The sequence below is a fragment of the Gossypium raimondii genome, chromosome 5 (assembly GCF_025698545.1).
Source record: "Gossypium raimondii isolate GPD5lz chromosome 5, ASM2569854v1, whole genome shotgun sequence".
In the NCBI taxonomy this organism is placed as follows: Eukaryota; Viridiplantae; Streptophyta; class Magnoliopsida; order Malvales; family Malvaceae; genus Gossypium; species Gossypium raimondii.
Window position 1 is genome coordinate 8,415,493 of NC_068569.1, and position 20,076 is coordinate 8,435,568.

Sequence of the window (20,076 nt, forward strand, 5' to 3'; positions counted from 1 at the left end):
GCTCTTGTCTTTGATTTAGTAGCATTGAATGTTTATATGAAAAATTCCGTAGGGGGCAGTTATGTTTGTTCTGTGTAAATTCGCGGTGATTTACTCCTATCAAGCTATGTAAATTCGCGGTCATATGCTATTTCATTAAGATAGTAAGGTTGCAGAAGTTATTCTCACAATTCTTTTCAACATGACAAGAGAAAGCATGTTGAAATTGTTGACATTTGTGCCTATAGTCCCTGGAATTTAGTTTCTCTACTTTTTAAATTCTAAAATTCAGGTTCAACTATTACCATATTAATTTTTTTTGGTTAAATTTGTTGTGACATTTTGAAATTAAAAAAAAAAGAAGAGAAACTACTAACTTGGTAGCTATTTAATTAATTTGAATTTAACAAAAAAATTATTGAATATTGAATTTTGAATTTTGAAAAGAGGAATTAAATTTTAAATTTTTGAAAATACAAGCATTGGAGGCACATTTTAACCTTTCATAAAAGAGAAACACTTAAGACTAGGCAATTTTGCTTCGTATATGTTCTCATGAAACGGTCAACTAGGTGATGTACTAGAAGGATTATCTAGTGCCATTTTCCAAAAATCTATTAACAAGCCTCAAATGCAAAAGAACTTCGCATCAGGTGGACGATTGAAAATTTGCTATAATAAGGTTGTAATTAGATAAGAAAAGTCGGCGTTGTAATTATTTAGATTTTTTTACGTAGCAGATCCCGATTTAGTTTCCTAGTTTCTCCTTTCTAAGTCAATAGTGGTTACTCTATATACCCTATTGTATTCCAACTTGAATAAAAGTGATTTTCCCTTCTCTTCAAACCTGTCAAAATCGCTTCAGTAAAAACTACAACACCCTTTATCCACGCGGTTCTGATAGCCAAACTTGCCTTCTGCCTTGCATTCCAGATGCTTTTTTTTTTTTTTAATTTATAAATACAACCAAAATTACAACTAAATTTTATTTCAAAGTAAACTCAGACCACCATTGATTGGGATTCCAAGCTGTTGCCATATTCCTGTCCTTTTTTTTGGGTATAAAATAATAGTAGTCGAATTCCTTCGCTATTTAGAACCACCAAACCAGTCGCATGCTAATGTTAAGAATCAATGCAGAGATGCAACCTTTTTATTTTTGGTATAAAAGAACAGAAATTCGGGATAGGAGAAGATATAAGAAAGAACTCAGATTTATTGGATGTCACCTCCTAAAAGGGTGACCAACTAGAGACGTAACACCTTTACTAACAGCTAAATCATTTACAAGGGGAGACTGGACGTGGTACAAAAACAAAACGGTGACATTGTTTGTAGCTAAATCGCAATCGCCAACTTTACAAGAGAACAGTGGTTAAGGCTCCTTGTTTGGCACCATAGTGACTAAAGTTACCCTATTGATATAATCCCCCCCCCCCCCTTCCCCCAAATTTGTAAGGAAATAGGAAAGAAAAAAAACTAAATCAAATGACCATATTTGACCAGCTAATGCGTTCCACCGATCAAATACAGCTTTTCTCCATCATTTATCATGTCCACATCAAGAATTTTACCTCCATTTTCAGTTAACATACAAGAAGCACCTGCTAAGTCTAGCTGCTCGGCGGCAGTTGTAACAAGCGCTTCCATTGTGTGAGGGATCCATAATACAATTCCATGTCTCCTCTGATCTTTAGCATCCCAGGGGTGGAAAGGAAAAACCGTACATTTTTTTGGGTGTATTTTATCTGGATTTAGCAACAGAAAATTCTGTCATTAGTGCACAACCAGAGATTAAACTGCAAACTTTGTAGAGGATAAGTTTTAAAAAATAAAAAATAAAAAATCAATTGCATATTAGAGCCAAATTCTGAACGTTGAACAGAAAAAAATCAAGCTTTTACCACTGAAGAAACTAATAGGTAAACATAGACGCGGACGATGAAAGCAAAGGTAGAAGCATATGTTATGAAAAGATGGTAATAGAGGTGGAAGTAGAATCATCTCATCCCTGATTTATTTTTCCTCTAAGTTTGATAGTATTTCCATTTGATAAATTAATTTATTACTCTTAATGGATCTGAACCTGGCACTTAGTAGAACCCTGTGGGAACTTCAGTGTCCTTAAATTCAGTTTGATTTCTAGTCAAAATGTTAAACCATGTGGGACAATTCTCAATCACTTGTTTACTTTATACCAGCCAATAAGTGGTCTGAAAAGAAAATATAGTCTCGGTTTTACCAACTTTCTGTCAAAACACAAGAATTCACTGTTGTAAGCAAGCTATGATCAGTAAATGACGGGGTCATGTGAAATGCAAATTAGAATGTGGTTACACAGGTTCAGCAATACCTGTAAATTCTTTTGAGCAATGAGCGAGTTCTGATAACTGAGTAGATTTTGCATCTTCCAGTAACTTGATCAAATTCTTGTTGCCACACATCCGGGCTTCATCAAGTGGAGTGTTTCCCCATCTGCACAGAAAGGCATAATTGTTGGAAAAACTCGACATACTGAACTAATGCAAATGTCTATGACGTATGTCAGTACCCTCTAAAGACCTAGAAGGAAAATAAGAATCAGAGTAAATAGAAAATAACAGTGAAAAATAACATTTCAGTTAACCTATAAAAGCAAATACAGCAGAAATACCAGAAAACGGACAACACTAAAATAAAGCAATCAGAAATACATCTAAGATTTGTGGCTGACAAAATAGCTGCATACTGCATAGTCAAACCATCTAGTGATTACTTTATAGAAAATTATGCTTGCACTTGGAATTTCATCTCACTTCTGAAGTATTCATACGTAAATATTATAAACAACAACAAATTGACAAAGGAAAGAAAAAACTCGGAAAAATAAGGGATGATAATTTATAAGCAAATATAGACAATCGAATAAAAAATGCAATAAAAGCCATGTACTATAACGTCCGAAAAGAATGTATACGCTGCAAGGAAGCTAAAGTGGTGACATATTTAACTATTAATCCAAATCCAGATAGAAAGCAGACAGCATAGCTAGAAACAAATAACCTCAGATGAATAAGCTAAACATTGATCAAATTCATAAAAACCAAGTGAAATCAATGTCCCAAAGGTACCTGTCTTTGGAAAAAACACTAGCCCCAGCCTCTATCAAAAGCTTTGCCATTATATATAAGCCCTCAGAGGCAGCTACATGAAGGGGGGTTCGATGGTCGTAATCTCTAGAGTTAGGATCAACTCCATTAGACAAAAGCCTTCTCAAAAAGTCTGAGTCCCCCTTTGCCACTGCCGTACACAGATAACTACCAGCATCATCTATGTTTAAGGAAGCTCCTTCTTTAATTAGTAAAGCAGCAAGATTGTCGTGTCCATTTTTTATTGCTTCTAGCAAGGGTGTATTTCCGAACTTATCTATAGAAAAATTTAATTTATTATCACAACAGAAGACCAAATAATAAAGACAAGAGTTTAATTAACCGAAGTAGCATTTTAAAATATTTATAAAAGATAATTACCTTTAAGATTGATATCTACTGGGTGTCGAATAAGGAAACTTGTAATATCTTCATATCCTTTCGATGCAGCAAGATGCTATTCAAAACAAACAATTGGTTTTAGATAAGACCTTTATTTCTGCCATTCATTTGTAGTGTGGCTAAAGAGCTATAAAATTACCAAGGAAAAAATAGCTGTCTATACTTATTTGCAGCACGCTTTTTGTCTAAACAATTTGAAAGATGCTGCACTTATATGCAAGACAAAATAGCTGACTAAGCTAGAAGGCTCCAGTAGTATATTCATAGGCTCCCTAATCCTGATGAGGTTCTTCATCATAATTTTGTATTCCATGGCTAAATATCTATGCCTGTTATAGAGAATCAAGCAACTTGAATGAAAGTTAGCTTTTACTGCTGTTTTGTCTTGAAGGAAAGTGGAAACAAGACATACATGTAAGCAAAAAGAGAATTTATAAGACTCCATTTGCTTATATACAACTCTTCAAAGCATAAAGTAGGTGAACTATATAGTTTACCACCATATTTAGGAAGTAGTATTAATTTTCCGATGGTTTATAATCCTCTATATTCACTTTTCCTTGCTTACTTGGCAGTCTATCTCATATGTCACAGGCTCACATATCCTAAAATGATCCCTCAGAATTCCTCCATAAATTATACCTAGAGAGCTATTTAAATCCTTGTGTCATAAAAATTAATCTACAGCTTGTGTTTTAAGGCATGCTTTTGTCATAGTGAATGATGGATACAGTAATTCTTATGAGCTAAAAGAGAACACCCGTAGGACATGACTTGTGCACGAGCAAATTTTAAGAGTATATAATAAGGAACCCATGCAATTCAACTTAACGTTGAGACTAATTGCACAATATATCAGCTAAAATTTGTGCTCACCAGCTTATTGCAAATCCTATACATGAGGTTCTTATATCTCATTCTCACCTTATGATAGCCATATTTAGGCATTGCACATATGTCTGATAATGACTAGGTAAAACACCCTGCACTTGGGACCAGCAACCATTGAATTTAAGAGCAATGCTGCAACTCTTTGTACATAATAGAGCAACTTGTCTTTGATGGATAACTTAGACCAACCACAATTTAAGGAGTTGAAAGGTTGAACCAAATGTAACTAACGGTTCTGGAGTTTTATAAGGCAAATCTGAACCAGAAACCATCTCAAGGATGTGGAGAAAAAAATCAATGGACGTGAATATTTCTAAACAAGGGAACTCCTTTTAGCAATCTTCAAAATAAGTAAAACACAAAATACTGAAATTTAAGCCGTAAATTTGGAGTTTTATATTGCAAAGAAACGTACTTCTCTGATGCTTTTACAGTTTTACCATGTCTTCCATTTGTTTTTATATTCATTACTTGTACAAGTACAGGATTTTCTTTAAAAGTTAAAGAATGATAAAAAAGAATAAAGTAAAGCATCAAATAAAGTGCAAAAACCTATAGGTATGGTGACCACACGTACTAGATTTTTTAATTTGGCTATCACAATCATGACTTAGACCATAGAATGAACAATCATCACAATCATGACTTAGACCACATGTATTAGAACAGACATTTGAAGATCAACCTAAAAGCTTCAGTTCAAGTCATACTTACCAAGGGAGATCTTCCATCATAATCGGTTTTGTTAGGATCAGCTCCTGCTCGTATCAAACTTTTGAGCTGATAAAAATCTCCATTATATGCAGCACAATTCACCCTCAAAGCTAGCTCAGCTTCTTGTCTTCCGATGTGAAATGAGATGTCCGATTCCAGTTGCTTAACTCGGAGATTGGATTCTTTTCCCTGAAAATTGAAGTAAAATGCCAGTCCGAAATTGTGTTAGTCAACTCTTGTCAGATTTATATTCAAATGACTTGCTGATCAAACGATAAAACCCAGTCCGCATATAGATTTCTCCGATAAAGCCAATAATGGGAGCTGAAACACGGTAAAAAACAATAGAGATATGAGGAAACAGGACTACCTCCAAAAGGTTGTTCAAAACTTTCCTTCCATCATAGAAATATATCTCGAGGATATTTGAAAATGATTGCTTATCCAATCGCAGAAGCCTACATAATTCACAGACCCGAACTGTATAAGGCTGAGGGATGTTGCAGAGAATAGAAATTTCTCCAAATGAGCTATTGGGTTCCAGAAGCGAAACAGTCTCTTCTGATCCATCTTCCCCTATAGCAATCCCCTCCTGTACAAAGGTACTGTGGGTTAAGCATCATTTAATCAATTTATAAGAACATTGAGATCAGATTTCAATAAAAGTCTACGGGCTGCATGTAGAAAAAGTACAACAAGGTATTGAGCAAAGAAAATTACAATGACGGGCATGAAGAAGCATATTTATAACATTCTGTGGCATGGAAAATATTTGAAAGCCAATTAAAGCAGCTAAATACCAAGTGAAAAGAGCAGAATCTTCAGGTTAAGAAATACATAATATGGTTCACGCTTCCAGGAAATTTTTTTAGAAAAAATTTATTAGGAGATGCCTAGGAAAAGGTACACGTAAGGAAATAAAACAAAAGCATGTAACCAATGAAATGTATTTTAATGACCACGCAATAAAAGCATAACAAATCATACCAGCACACCATGACAGACAAAATAAAGTTGATCCACAACATTTCCCTGTTCCATTATTACTTCTCCTGGGAGAAAAAATTCTTCATGGAGTCTAATAACCTGCAAGATCAAAATAATCAAGTCTTAACTTTATAACTAAGAGTATTTCTTTCCGTTCCTCTTTTCCTTCTTTTTTATGTAATTGTGAAGGCGGAATGTAGATACAGCAACAGACAGAACAAACATTTGATGGCTTTTTTTTTGTGATATAAAAAGATTATCAACTGCAAGAGACCATTACTTTGAAAAAAATGATATCATGCTGCTCCAAATAATCATTTGGAACAGCAGTCCGGAAGAGCATTATTTCAGAAAATTTTCTTTTTAATCAACTTGCCATCCATTATTTGAGAACAGAAACTTACAATCTGATTAATAAACTCTGAAGAGCATTCCTTGAAAAGAGATGCATTTTCAATGTATGGCAGATATAAAGATTGGGAAATCTGCAAGACCAGAAACGGAATAGAAACCATTTAAGGAAAATAATAAAGAGTAAATATATTGAATACTAGCGAAAATACCATGAAGAAAAGATCCAGAAAGATAGATATGATTGTTATCTTTCATGAGTTGAAAAGAAATTATTCTAGTCACTATAAATGACAGTCTGTTCTCGTAGCAATATTTCACCCACAACTGAGGAACAAAGGCTTTGCAACAGTTTAATTTGTGATCAACAGATCTATGGATTGATCTAATAGTTGAAAAACCAATATCAATATAGAAGAGCAAGATAATTAATTTTGCATTGAAACAAGTTATTAATCTAATTTATTAGTATAAAAAAAAGGTTTAACAAGAACAAAATTGAGGTAGGTGCTTCCATTGAGATCTGATATACGATAAATACCACATCTTAATAAAGAGATGGTTTTGTGTCAGCTTACATCCTTACAAATTATTGAGAAGAGATATTAGAGAAAGGCTTCAATATATTTATGATTCCTTTATATTGATGTGAAGGATCTTATATTGATCTCGTTAAAGGAGCTCAACACACATATCAAAGGTAGTGAGGACAGATTTTGCTGTAGAGCTCTTTCAAACACTTTCTCGACACTGGTTATCCAATATTGGAATTTCGCTGCATAAGAGAGGACATTTTACCTCTCTTTAGTAGCTGGTTATCCAATATTGGAATTTCAGAATTTATATCATTTACACTGATTTTCCCCCTTATTTTGTTTCCGCTGAAAATAGTTTCTGTGCTAGCAGGAACAATAAAAAAAACAGCAGATTGCAATTGCATATTATTTATATGTTACCTTAGCTCTGATAGAGATGGGAATATCCTGAAGAACGGCAGCCTCAGTGTATGTACTTTCGTACTGTAAACGCAAGTGGCCTTTGATCTGATTACGGAGATCCCTTTCAAGTTTATTTCTGTTCATATACTTAATAACATCTGCCATTTTATCTCTGAACTTCTCTGTCTTGGATCCTTTTACGATTAACGCTGTCATGTTACCAATGAGATAGGCACCAAGAACCATGTCAAAGGAGACATATATCATTATGAATATCATTTCCCTCATATTGACTGCATGTATGTCTCCATAACCTGTCACAGAATAGCAGATTAATGAAGAATGAATTTTAGACCAACTGAAAAAAAATATGCTGCAACCGTTATAGTATATAGATTATGAACATTAGCAATTTTAGGTGAACATAAATAAACACAGTTTATGGGAAGTTCATTCGCAATTAGAAGTCACATATATATTTCTGTATAAGAATATCAACAACAATGCATATCACCATAAACATGATGAAGCGACAACCATAGGATATCAATCCTCCAGCAATGTCAATTAAATCAATATAAAAGTAAATCCCTTGTGTCTGCAACGTAAGCTACCTATACCAATCAAAGCTAAAGAAAAGTCCTAAACTTCTTTAATTTCATTCTGAAGTATTTTCTTTTTCTTTGAACGGTTTTCCCACAGAATTGAAGTGCCCCAGAGAATAAAAGAAATAAAATTGCTCCTAATAAACCTAGCAGCAAATCTATCTTTCCTCCACTTTCAGATAATTCTAATAATATGATTCCAAAGAGAAACAATTTTCTTTCTTACCTTGATCTTGATCATCACATATTTAATTTCAGAATGCATACTCTTTCCACGCTATTTGATTAACTGAGAACTTTGAGGTCCCAGGTGTTCTGGTTTATTAGTTGGATAGTTCAGTTCAGTTAGTCATTCAATGATTTATGGATGTTCAACAACATTTACACTTTCAACATTGATAAAATCAGTTCAGTAATATGCAGGATAAAGTAAATTAAATGGGTTACTTACCAACTGTAGCCATTGTGACAATAGCAAAATACATTGAAGTTGTGTACCGCTTCCACAAATCAATTTCTCTGAAGCTAGAATAACTATAATCTCCCAACTTTAAGCTTCCAATCCATGTGTACCCCTCTTTTTCACGAGGCAGTGTGGTAGCCAAATAGTAAAAGATACAAGCGGCTGTATGTGTGCAATAGAGTTCAACAAAAATAAGTTTTATAATCCTTGTAAAAAGATAATTAATCCGTATATCCTTCTCCATCTTTCTGAAGAAATCCGTGACTTTGTGAACCCGGTATAACCTAATCCACAAGAGATACCTCACTTCTTCTTTTCTTCCAGAAGCCTGCTTGAAAGAAATTTCTCAAAATGGCGACAAAAACAAATATTCAGCTTGAAGTAATCATGAAACCCTCACAGTTTCCATCATATCGCCATTTCAATTCCTGAAAAGATCTCATGCACGGTATGTTTTAAGCTATCCAAGAGGAATAGTTTTAAGGGAACAATGCCATGAACTCTTTCAAAACTTTTGCAAGGCATATATGTTGAAAACTTTATCACCACACATATAGAATACTAGAATTTATTTGTGGAAAGTTATGTGTCTAATATGCTGCACATGGATAAAACAAATTTTAGAAATATACAAAGAAAAACCAGAAGGCTGTAAAAGAGAGGGAGCTTGTAGGGTGTCTTGAGGGCCAAGTATCAGGATCAGAACCTTTTTATAGCTCAAATGTAATTTCAGAATTAATACAACAGCTTTCCTAATTTTACCATTATCTTCACGATGAAAATATAATCAGAATAAACATTTTATTTCTCCTTTAACACAAACATTTTTTAAAAATATACGCAGAAAAATGTTGATAGCACATACATGCCCAATTTCATATGCAAAGAAATGCAAGACCGCACAAGTTCTTCATTATTGAACGAGATGTTACGAAATCGTCAAACTAAAGGAAAAAAACCAGAGGAAATGAGGCATGGGTGGAGGAAGAAAGCAATACCTTGTAGATTATATCCCAAGGCATACAACCAAGTAAATCAATGAGAAAACTAGATTTCAAGTACCTGCAATGACACAATAGGGAATACAACCAGCACAAGGCTCACTAGCAAATCATCAGAGTGATTGAAGGATTGCAAGTGTGAAAATAAATAAATAACTAATAACACGATGAATAGAGGCAGTGCCCACCACATTAGTGCTAGAATTTAATACATCTTTGTGAAGTAATAAATGGGATCCACTAGCTTGGATGTAGCCATACAATATAAACTTACAGCATAATAAAGCAGCTTTAAATGATATTATTTCCTACAAGTAGAAGTAGAATCTACTTTTTGAAATGAGCAAAAGAATTCTGACTTATCCTGTTTTTACTGGTAATTTTTGTTGATCACTTGTTGCTAAAATGTAAAAGCGAGTGGTGAGAAAAGTAAGATCATACTTTAAAAATTACTTTTCCGAAATCTCAAGCAGATAGTTAAAATGAAAGACGGATTTAAATTATAGACATTAGATGATGATGGGAAAACATAAGAAAAGAGAAGCTCTTATTTTTTAAGAGCATAAGAAAATAGTAACTAACCGAATAGCAATAGAAGTGCGCTTATAGACCATTCTGTAGGTCTGGGGGTCTCTATAGGCAAGGAAGAAATGCAAAATAATGTCGAGAAGGAAAGCTATTTGTCCTGCAATGTCTAGTACAAAAAGATTTTCTGGCAATCCCCTGAAGAATCCAAACTCGAAAGGAGTAAAGAAGGAAGAGTACAACGCCCATATTAGTATGAACTTGGTCCATGCTCGATACCACCTGCATTATTATACATATTATAACATCCATCTTGTGTCACTCAGCAGTTAAAACAATCGTAAAGGCAAAACACAAAGAAAACGACGAATACCCTTTTGGTGAGGAAACAAATTTAATAATGAGACTTTAAGGTGTAAGGAGAAAATTGAGAATGAGTTAGAGTGGGCAGAAAAATATAAAAAGTAAATTCTGGGATGTTAAAGGTTTTAGAATCAAACCGATAATTGAATTCAATTAATCTAATGCTTTTCTTCATACCAATCATCTTGATTAAGGATTTAAAATTGAGAACATAATAAAATTTAATATTTTCAAAATTATTTAATATTTTTAAATTTTATAACGATAAAATAATATAACTTTTATTTTTTAACTCTTACAAATAGAAAAGTGAAATAAAAATGTTTTTCATCTTCTATATTAAGTACGATAAGAAAATTATTTTATTTTCTCTTTCATCTCGTCTATTATCTCTCTATTTTATATCACTTAATCAAGCAAAACTTCAAACTAGCTATCTATAAAATAGCTATTTATACCATCTGGTCGATTAATCTGTTTCTATAAAATTGCTATTTTATAATGATTAGCAATCATTTTATTTATCACTTTCACTTATTAACTTCCATTTTCCTTTCCGGTTCACACTCATCTATCTATCTGGTAATGTCATCTTTATGGTATTACTGGTATACCTGTTTTAAATGTTGCTTATAACAAATCAATATGCATGGGGAAAAAATTTATACTTGCGAGAAAATAGGGTGTTTTCATATATTTATTTATTTATTATATAATTATTCAAAATATTACTTGCGAGAAAAATTTTAAACTTCCGATCTAATCTTAAATTACTTTTTAATATCTATTTATTATATGAAATTAATATTACTTATTAATATTACTTTTTACTTTTTAATCTTAAAATTTTAAGTGATGGGATTTTAATTTTTCATTAATGATTATCTAACGTGAGCTAACAATGAATATTATAATAATCCTTTTAAGAATAACTTAATCTATTAATTTAAGGAAAGATTAATCTAAACTCTAACTGTCCAATTTTTAAAATATTGAGAAGCATAATTGATATTTTATACTCCAATCACCAATATATAAAGAATCGAACCTAAGATTTTGATTAGATGTTTAATTTTTAGTTCAACCATTCTCATTAAATTACAAATAAATTTTGAAAAAAAATTAACTGTTGAATCCAATTTTCTGTCGATTTTTTTTATTGGTTTAGCATCACCCTAATTCTTATATATTTGTTGGACCGAACATGTTATCGATTCTTATTCGACTGATCAATTGTTAGATCAATGGAAAAAAAATAGATTCATAAGTGATACAGAATTCATAATTGATATATAGAGTGAAGACCCAAAAATGTATTTAATTTGTCGGCAATAGCAGGTAGCACTTTGCAATTGCCATGTGATCCGACTGTGAAGCAAGCAACATTATAACTCATAATATAAAGCACCACTTGTGAAAATTGTACTTATCAAGTTAATTTCTTTCGGACTACATTCATATAAAAAAATTTAAAATATAAATATAATTAGTTGTGATAGTTTTTTTTTTAAATTAAGTTAAAGAATTTATGCAAGGAAAATTGATTATATTATTTATATATTTTTAAATCTGTATATATAACTTTTCATTTTTAGAAAGGGTTAATATTCTATTAGTAAAAAAGATTAATTTCATAAGTAGAATTTAATACATAATTCGTGTTTGTTTTCTTTTATTTTTAATTTTTTAATATTTTTTAAAACACATGAGGATATTTTACTTCACTTAACCGTGGACGAAATATTTCCCTCTTAATAAATCAAATTTAACTACTGCTTTTACATTATACTGTTTTAGGGTTAGCGTCACAGTCAAACCGTGAGGCGTGGTAGTTAACTTCGGTCGACTGTGACAAAAGTTAAAGTGTTATTTAAGTTAAATAGAAAGCCCCCCCTCAAATCCAGCAAAATGTCCTGGTAAGGAAAACTAATAAAAAAAGGACCTACCAAAACATTTGAGCCGTCGATTCATGTTAATTTTAAAAGTCAAAGCAAGTGACCACGACAGCTTGGACAACTGTGACACAGCGATTAAACCCAACTACGTTACGCCACGCGTAAGACAAAGGCCGGAATGACGGCTGCTCTCTCCTGACGCCACAAAATTTTACAACTGTACCGTTGTTTTGTTTTCTTTTATTTATGCTGCGTCTTTTAATAAACTAAAATCAGAAAAATGATATCACAATCTAAACTATATATCGTTGAGTAATTATTTGGTTAATGAAAATTTTCAAAATTTGTCCAATAATTTTTTTAATACAATTTAATCTATTTACAAAGTTAAAATTTACACCATCATTATATCAAATAATTATTTTATATAATTTAATTTTAAAGAATAATGTTTTTTTCAGTTAATGAAATTGCATTAACTTCATTAACTCAATAGAAAAGTGATAACATTTAAATTATAAAATAAAATAAATATATTTATATAATTTTTTAAATTCCACAACTACTCATAATATACCAAATATTTTCCTTATAGAATTAATCGATAATTTTATTAGAAAACAATAAAATCACTTTTATCTATTTTTTTTCTCATTTTAAAGCTATTGTTTACTAACTTTATTTAATTTTGTCACTTTTCTTCCATCTCAACTTTTTTTTTAACTTGCCTCACCATATCTTTTTTTCTCAATCAAGAAAATCGATTTATTATAACTTCATAAGAAATTACTTACATTAAAATAATTAACTCGGAGATTAATGTCTTTCAATTTTTATATTATAACTTCTTAAGAAATTACTGGATTTGTTTTGAAAAATTCAAAACCATTATTTTTATTCTTATTTAGTGTTCAAATTATTCATTCTTGTAATAATAATTGTAGATGAAGGGATGGACGGTTACCTGTTATCGGGATGAATAGGGCCATCGGAGAGGTCTTTGATCCCATTGAGTACAGACTGCCGACTTAAATTTATCCGAGCACGAGCGGCGACCAATCCAAGCTCATTAGCTATCAGATTAAATCTGCTTCCTCTCGACGATTTGTTTCCTTCTCTGAAGTCCTCAACCTCGTACTCTTCCTCATTCGCCATCGTAGCGCACCTCTCATCTCTTACTCTTCTACTCCTCCCAATGTCTCCCATAGCCGCCGCGCCAGCCACCGATCCAACAGGTTCAATGCCTTTGCCGTAATCTATCCACACCATTGTTACTTTCTTCATTAGTTGAATTATCACGCCGTTGCATCACAATTCGAATTCCATAAAAAATCATACTAAACAACAACCACCAACAACAAAATCACCAACAACAAAATCATTCTACCGAAAGTACAAACTAAAAGTTAGGAGGACTAACCGTAGACGTTGGCTTTTGCTCGGTTAGATGAAAACGAGAAAACGGCCTGTTGATCTCGAAGTTGGAATATTTAAATGGATTATTATACCAGCAACTCCCTAACTTAAGAGCAGATTCATATAGATTACTATTTCAGAGACTCCTCAAACTTACCAACAGATTTCTGTTTTGCTTAGTTTTTGGTGTAAAAATAGAGAGAATTGGAACAGCTTTTCAGTTTTGGGAAAAAATGAAGAGTTTGTTGGATTTGATTGTGTTGGTAGTAAGGGTTTTGTGCAAAGAGGGCAAGATACTGGTCACCAGAATTTATACGCAAAAGCTGTCCCTTTTCCCTTTTTCTTTTTCAAAAAGTTTTCCTCCTTTTACCATAGCCATAAATAACACTGAAATAATTTTAAAATGGTTACTATTGTAGTAATACAAATACATGGCTGACGTGTTCGCGCGAGTTTAGGCGCCCAATTTATTTATTTATCATCTTACGATGCGTTTATCTGGTAGCTGCGGAAGGATAAGGGCTTCAAAATTTTCTCACGTGTTAGATTCAAATATTAGATTAAAAAATATTTTTAATAAATATCATATAAAAATTATTATTTGTTTTTTATTTACTTTAAATTTTATTTTTAAAAATATTTATTAAAAGACTTTAAAATTACCATGAATATTCAAAAATCATAAAACACAATTCATTTTGTCAAAATAAGTAAAAAAAAATCAAAATCCCTAATTATATGTAAAAATTAAGAACCAAACCGAAATATTATTGACTGTTCAAAGAATTCAAAAAGACCTATCAAATCTAGGCCTGTCCATGGGCCGGGCGGCCCGACAGCCCGCCCGAAATATGGGAGGGTTCGGGTAAAAATATAGGCTCGAAAAATGGGCTTGGGCAAAAAAAACTAGGCCCGTTTAAAAAATGGGCCGGGCTCGGGCTCAACTTTTTTTGCCCGAGCCTGGCCCGGACCGGCCCGAATATAATAAATATATATTTTTTATTTTTATTTTTATTTTTTATTTTTTAATTTTAAAATACTTTAAAAATATATTTTTTTATTTTTTTATTTTTAAAATATTTTTTGTGTTTATTAAAAACCGGGCCGGGCTCGGACTTATTATTTTTTCCCGGGCCGGGCCTGGGCAAAATTTCAGGCCCATATTTTGGGCCGGGCCGGGCCCGTGCCTAAGAGTTGGGCCAAATTTTTTCCGGGCCCGGCCCGGCCCATGGACAGGTCTAATCAAATCAAACTCACACCTAATAAATATCAAGAATTAAATTTTTTGATATTCATAAAGGTCTCTTCTAATAATGTGTATAATTTTTTAAATTTTAATCTAATGAATTTTTTACTTAAAAGTGCAATATATTTTACCAATCCATCTCATATTTATATTTATAGTTTGTTAGTTTAATCAATTCAGATAAGTTTAATTGTAATTTTAATTTTTTTTTACTTTAAAAGGTCAATAAGATTACATTTGTAGACTCTTTTCTTTAAAAAGTTTTTGAGACTCCTAATTCTTAATAGTTAAACCAATGCCAAATAAATAAATAACAAGTTGTAGTAGCGGTGTGTGTACCGCTAAATATATATACTGAAAGCCAAACACATGTTTACAATTCAAGTGAAATTGATAGTTAACCAATATAAAATATGAACACATATCTCGTAACTTATAAAAAGGAAGGATAAGCATCATTCCATTGACTATGATTTGTAAGATTATGATTATATAATTTTTTAAATTCCACAACTACTCATAATATACCAAATATTTTCCTTATAGAATTAATCGATAATTTTATTAGAAAACAATAAAATCACTTTTATCTATTTTTTTTCTCATTTTAAAGCTATTGTTTACTAACTTTATTTAATTTTGTCACTTTTCTTCCATCTCAACTTTTTTTTTAACTTGCCTCACCATATCTTTTTTTCTCAATCAAGAAAATCGATTTATTATAACTTCATAAGAAATTACTTACATTAAAATAATTAACTCGGAGATTAATGTCTTTCAATTTTTATATTATAACTTCTTAAGAAATTACTGGATTTGTTTTGAAAAATTCAAAACCATTATTTTTATTCTTATTTAGTGTTCAAATTATTCATTCTTGTAATAATAATTGTAGATGAAGGATGGACGGTTACCTGTTATCGGGATGAATAGGGCCATCGGAGAGGTCTTTGATCCCATTGAGTACAGACTGCCGACTTAAATTTATCCGAGCACGAGCGGCGACCAATCCAAGCTCATTAGCTATCAGATTAAATCTGCTTCCTCTCGACGATTTGTTTCCTTCTCTGAAGTCCTCAACCTCGTACTCTTCCTCATTCGCCATCGTAGCGCACCTCTCATCTCTTACTCTTACTCCTCCCAATGTCTCCCATAGCCGCCGCGCCAGCCACCGATCCAACAGGTTCAATGCCTTTGCCGTAATCTATCCACACCATTGTTACTTTCTTCATTAGTTGAATTATCACGCCGTTGCATCACAATTCGAATTCCATAAAAAATCATACTAAACAACAACCACCAACAACAAAATCACCAACAACAAAATCATTCTACCGAAAGTACAAACTAAAAGTTAGGAGGACTAACCGTAGACGTTGGCTTTTGCTCGGTTAGATGAAAAACGAGAAAACGGCCTGTTGATCTCGAAGTTGGAATATTTAAATGGATTATTATACCAGCAACTCCCTAACTTAAGAGCAGATTCATATAGATTACTATTTCAGAGACTCCTCAAACTTACCAACAGATTTCTGTTTTGCTTAGTTTTTGGTGTAAAAATAGAGAGAATTGGAACAGCTTTTCAGTTTTGGGAAAAAATGAAGAGTTTGTTGGATTTGATTGTGTTGGTAGTAAGGGTTTTGTGCAAAGAGGGCAAGATACTGGTCACCAGAATTTATACGCAAAAGCTGTCCCTTTTTCCCTTTTTTCTTTTTCAAAAAAGTTTTCCTCCTTTTACCATAGCCATAAATAACACTGAAATAATTTTAAAATGGTTACTATTGTAGTAATACAAATACATGGCTGACGTGTTCGCGCGAGTTTAGGCGCCCAATTTATTTATTTATCATCTTACGATGCGTTTATCTGGTAGCTGCGGAAGGATAAGGGCTTCAAAATTTTCTCACGTGTTAGATTCAAATATTAGATTAAAAATATTTTTAATAAATATCATATAAAAATTATTATTTGTTTTTATTTACTTTAAATTTTATTTTTAAAATATTTATTAAAAGACTTTAAAATTACCATGAATATTCAAAAATCATAAAACACAATTCATTTTGTCAAAATAAGTAAAAAAATCAAAATCCCTAATTATATGTAAAATTAAGAACCAAACCGAAATATTATTGACTGTTCAAAGAATTCAAAAGACCTATCAAATCTAGGCTCGTCCATGGGCGGGCTCGACACCGCCTAAATATGGGAGGGTTCGGTAAAATATAGGCTCGAAAAATGGGCTTGGGCAAAAAAACTAGGCCGTTTAAAAATGGGCCGGGCTCGGCTCAACTTTTTTGCCGAGCCTGCCCGACCGCCCGAATATAATAAATATATATTTTTATTTTATTTTTATTTTTATTTTTAATTTTAAAATACTTTAAAAATATATTTTTTATTTTTTATTTTTAAAATATTTTTGTGTTTATTAAAACCGGGCCGGGCTCGGACTTATTATTTTTCGGCGGGCTGGCAAAATTTCAGGCCCATATTTTGGGCGGGCGCCGTGCCTAAGAGTTGGGCCAATTTTTCGGGCCGCCCGCCCATGGACAGTCTAATCAAATCAAACTCACACCTAATAAATATCAAGAATTAAATTTTTGATATTCATAAAGGTCTCTTCTAATAATGTGTATAATTTTTAAATTTTAATCTAATGAATTTTTACTTAAAAGTGCAATATATTTTACCAATCCATCTCATATTTATATTTATAGTTTGTTAGTTTAATCAATTCAGATAAGTTTAATTGTAATTTTAATTTTTTTTTACTTTAAAAGGTCAATAAGATTACATTTGTAGACTCTTTTCTTTAAAAAGTTTTTGAGACTCCTAATTCTTAATAGTTAAACCAATGCCAAATAAATAAATAACAAGTTGTAGTAGCGGTGTGTGTACCGCTAAATATATATACTGAAAGCCAAACACATGTTTACAATTCAAGTGAAATTGATAGTTAACCAATATAAAATATGAACACATATCTCGTAACTTATAAAAAGGAAGGATAAGCATCATTCCATTGACTATGATTTGTAAGATTATGATTGTCTTATTATATAAACCATAAAACATTAATCAGCACTTTGACCTGAAATCCACAGTTTTTTTTCTTTCAATGAAATTTTCCTAAATAGAAAATCTTACAAAGGAAAGAAAACCAAAGCAGGGAAAAATTTTCCAGAAGAAAAGGTAAATTGGGGCTTGGAAAAGCAGAAATGGAGGCGTAGTGTAGTGGTGAAGTTGGGATTAGTTGATTGAGAAGGGTGGTAAGGACGAGGTGAGTTCAATTTATTGAGGTAGGAGTTGCTTGGGTAGTTTCGATGAAGATATTGAAAAATTCATTCATTTTTCTTTTAATTTTCTCTTTTTTCCTTTCTGAATTGGATTGAGTTTATCAATCTAACTATTGATTCAAATGACTTTTCCAATTTATCTTCAAGTAAATAAAAATTTTAGTATATATTTTATTTTTAATTAAAATTAAAATTTTAAATTCCTTAATTTTAGATTAAGTTATCTACACCAGTGAAGAATTTATATAATTAATTCATAAAACTTTGATATTTAAATTATTAAAAATCAAATATTTTGGATTCAAATTTCATCATTTAAAATTTTATTTTATCAATTAATTGTTTTATAAAAATATTAAACGATTATTGAAGGGTAAGAACCCTAAATATGAATATAAATTAAAAACCATATTATTAAATCAAATATAAATTTTAAATTTTTATTACATTTAATAATTAAACATAAAAATAATGAAAAGCATTCAAATTCAACCGGCTGGAGAAGTGGAGATTCAAATTCTTAACACTATCTGGGTTTCAGAAAAAAGCCTTGTCTGCGAAACAAATAGAAAAAAGGGTAAATGTAAATTATTTTCTTTATGGGATGCGTTAAGCAATTATATAAGTTTAGAAAATAATATTTTATAGTAAATACAATATTTATTTATTTTTCAATTATAATTACCTCCACTATTTCAATTTATTCAACTAAATAATTAACCTATCTCAAACTAAGGCTTTACTTTGCATTGATTCTTAAACCAACTTTTAAATCTAACTAAAAACTCAAAATTATAGTTTTTAGCTTTGCAAAGCTAAATTATAAATTTTCCATTCATTTATATTATTTATAATTTATAAATATGATTTATATATTTAAATTAAAATTTTCAAATTAATTGTTTTAAGTTATATAACTTATAAGGTAGTAAAAATAATTTAGTTATATTATAACAATAAAGTTAAAAAGGTGTTTGGAGATTTTTGGATATGAAAATATTGAGAGAGTTGCTATAAAGCATTTGTAAAAAGATAAATTAACGATTGTTAATGGATATTCCTGTCTATATATCTCCCGTAGGATCACATTTGACATTTTCTTTTCAATTTAGCTATAAATCTATTATCGAATTGATGTTGGATGAAACTAAAGTTGAGCTTATTGCGAAACGGATTTACCAAACAATTGTCTTTAGGTTTTACTGTAGTAATATAACAAGTTCATCCTTTTACAACCCTATCGTGCTTGCCTAATATTATTGTAAATTCACACAATTTTCTCTAAATCCATTGTAGGCAGGATTTGAAACAATTGGACTTCTAAAAAATTTTTTGTCTAAATTTCGAAATGATATTTTAAATCAAATTAAATTGATTTTCGGATATGTTAATTACTAATATTCATTTGCACTAATTACTGACATTTCATGCCTGCTTAATTTTAAAGTTAAATAAATACGAAAATAATCATGTGGTAGCTATAACTGAGAAATTGCAATGACAATGGTAATGGCAATGGATAGAGGTGCTTAATATATTAAATATCATCAGTACAAATGGAATTGTACCCCCAAAGAAATATACAAATGGAGGAAGTAATGGGAATCCTTATCCTGTGACTCCTTGTCATTGAAATCTTTAAAAGGATGACATTGACAGCACACACAAAATTAACGTAATATAAAAAAGTGAAATGAAATTTAAGGAGCAAATTAATTCGAGTGTCAGCCAAACCATGCTAAGCTAATACTGTTGGGTGCGAGATAATATTTAAATAAAATTCTCTCACTGGAAGAGCTTCTAGACAAAAATCACTCCATTTCTTCAAATACCCATTGGTACATTTTATATTATTATCATTACTAGTCTGTAAGTA

The 20,076-nt window shown here is 31.4% G+C and overlaps 1 protein-coding gene across 6 annotated transcripts; it reads right to left on the minus strand.

The window, feature by feature from the left end:
• Positions 1 to 1,177: 1,177 nt before the first annotated feature.
• Positions 1,178 to 16,608, minus strand: LOC105770461 (potassium channel SKOR). Of its 6 annotated transcripts, none has more exons than XM_052631699.1 (14): positions 16,273 to 16,597; positions 13,207 to 13,579; positions 10,042 to 10,266; positions 9,457 to 9,520; positions 8,447 to 8,786; positions 7,409 to 7,704; positions 6,506 to 6,586; positions 6,102 to 6,200; positions 5,485 to 5,706; positions 5,115 to 5,303; positions 3,489 to 3,564; positions 3,090 to 3,384; positions 2,333 to 2,454; positions 1,178 to 1,727 (listed from the first exon to the last, which is right to left on the minus strand). In XM_052631699.1, exons 2-14 carry the CDS (start codon positions 13,524 to 13,526, stop codon positions 1,486 to 1,488), a joined length of 2,571 nt encoding a protein of 856 aa, XP_052487659.1. In that variant the 5' UTR covers positions 13,527 to 13,579; positions 16,273 to 16,597; the 3' UTR covers positions 1,178 to 1,485. The 6 variants fall into 6 exon arrangements, 5 of the variants coding, with proteins under 5 accessions (XP_052487659.1, XP_052487663.1, XP_052487661.1 ...); XM_052631703.1 differs by lacking the exon at positions 13,207 to 13,579 and adding an exon at positions 15,819 to 16,108; XM_052631701.1 differs by having other exon boundaries at positions 13,207 to 13,498; positions 16,273 to 16,595.
• Between the last annotated feature and the right edge of the window lie 3,468 nt (positions 16,609 to 20,076).

Bases quoted from the DNA above. Each gene is read 5' to 3' on its own strand.
- LOC105770461 (XM_052631699.1), bottom strand. From the start codon at position 13,526: ATGAAGAAAGTAACAATGGTGTGGATAGATTACGGCAAAGGCATTGAA. The intron at 7,705-8,446 runs GTAAGTAACCCA...ATTCTGTGACAG, and splicing joins TGTCACAATGGCTACAGTTG to GTTATGGAGACATACATGCA. The intron at 2,455-3,089 runs GTACCTTTGGGA...CTTTCTGTGCAG, and splicing joins AGTGTTTTTTCCAAAGACAG to ATGGGGAAACACTCCACTTG.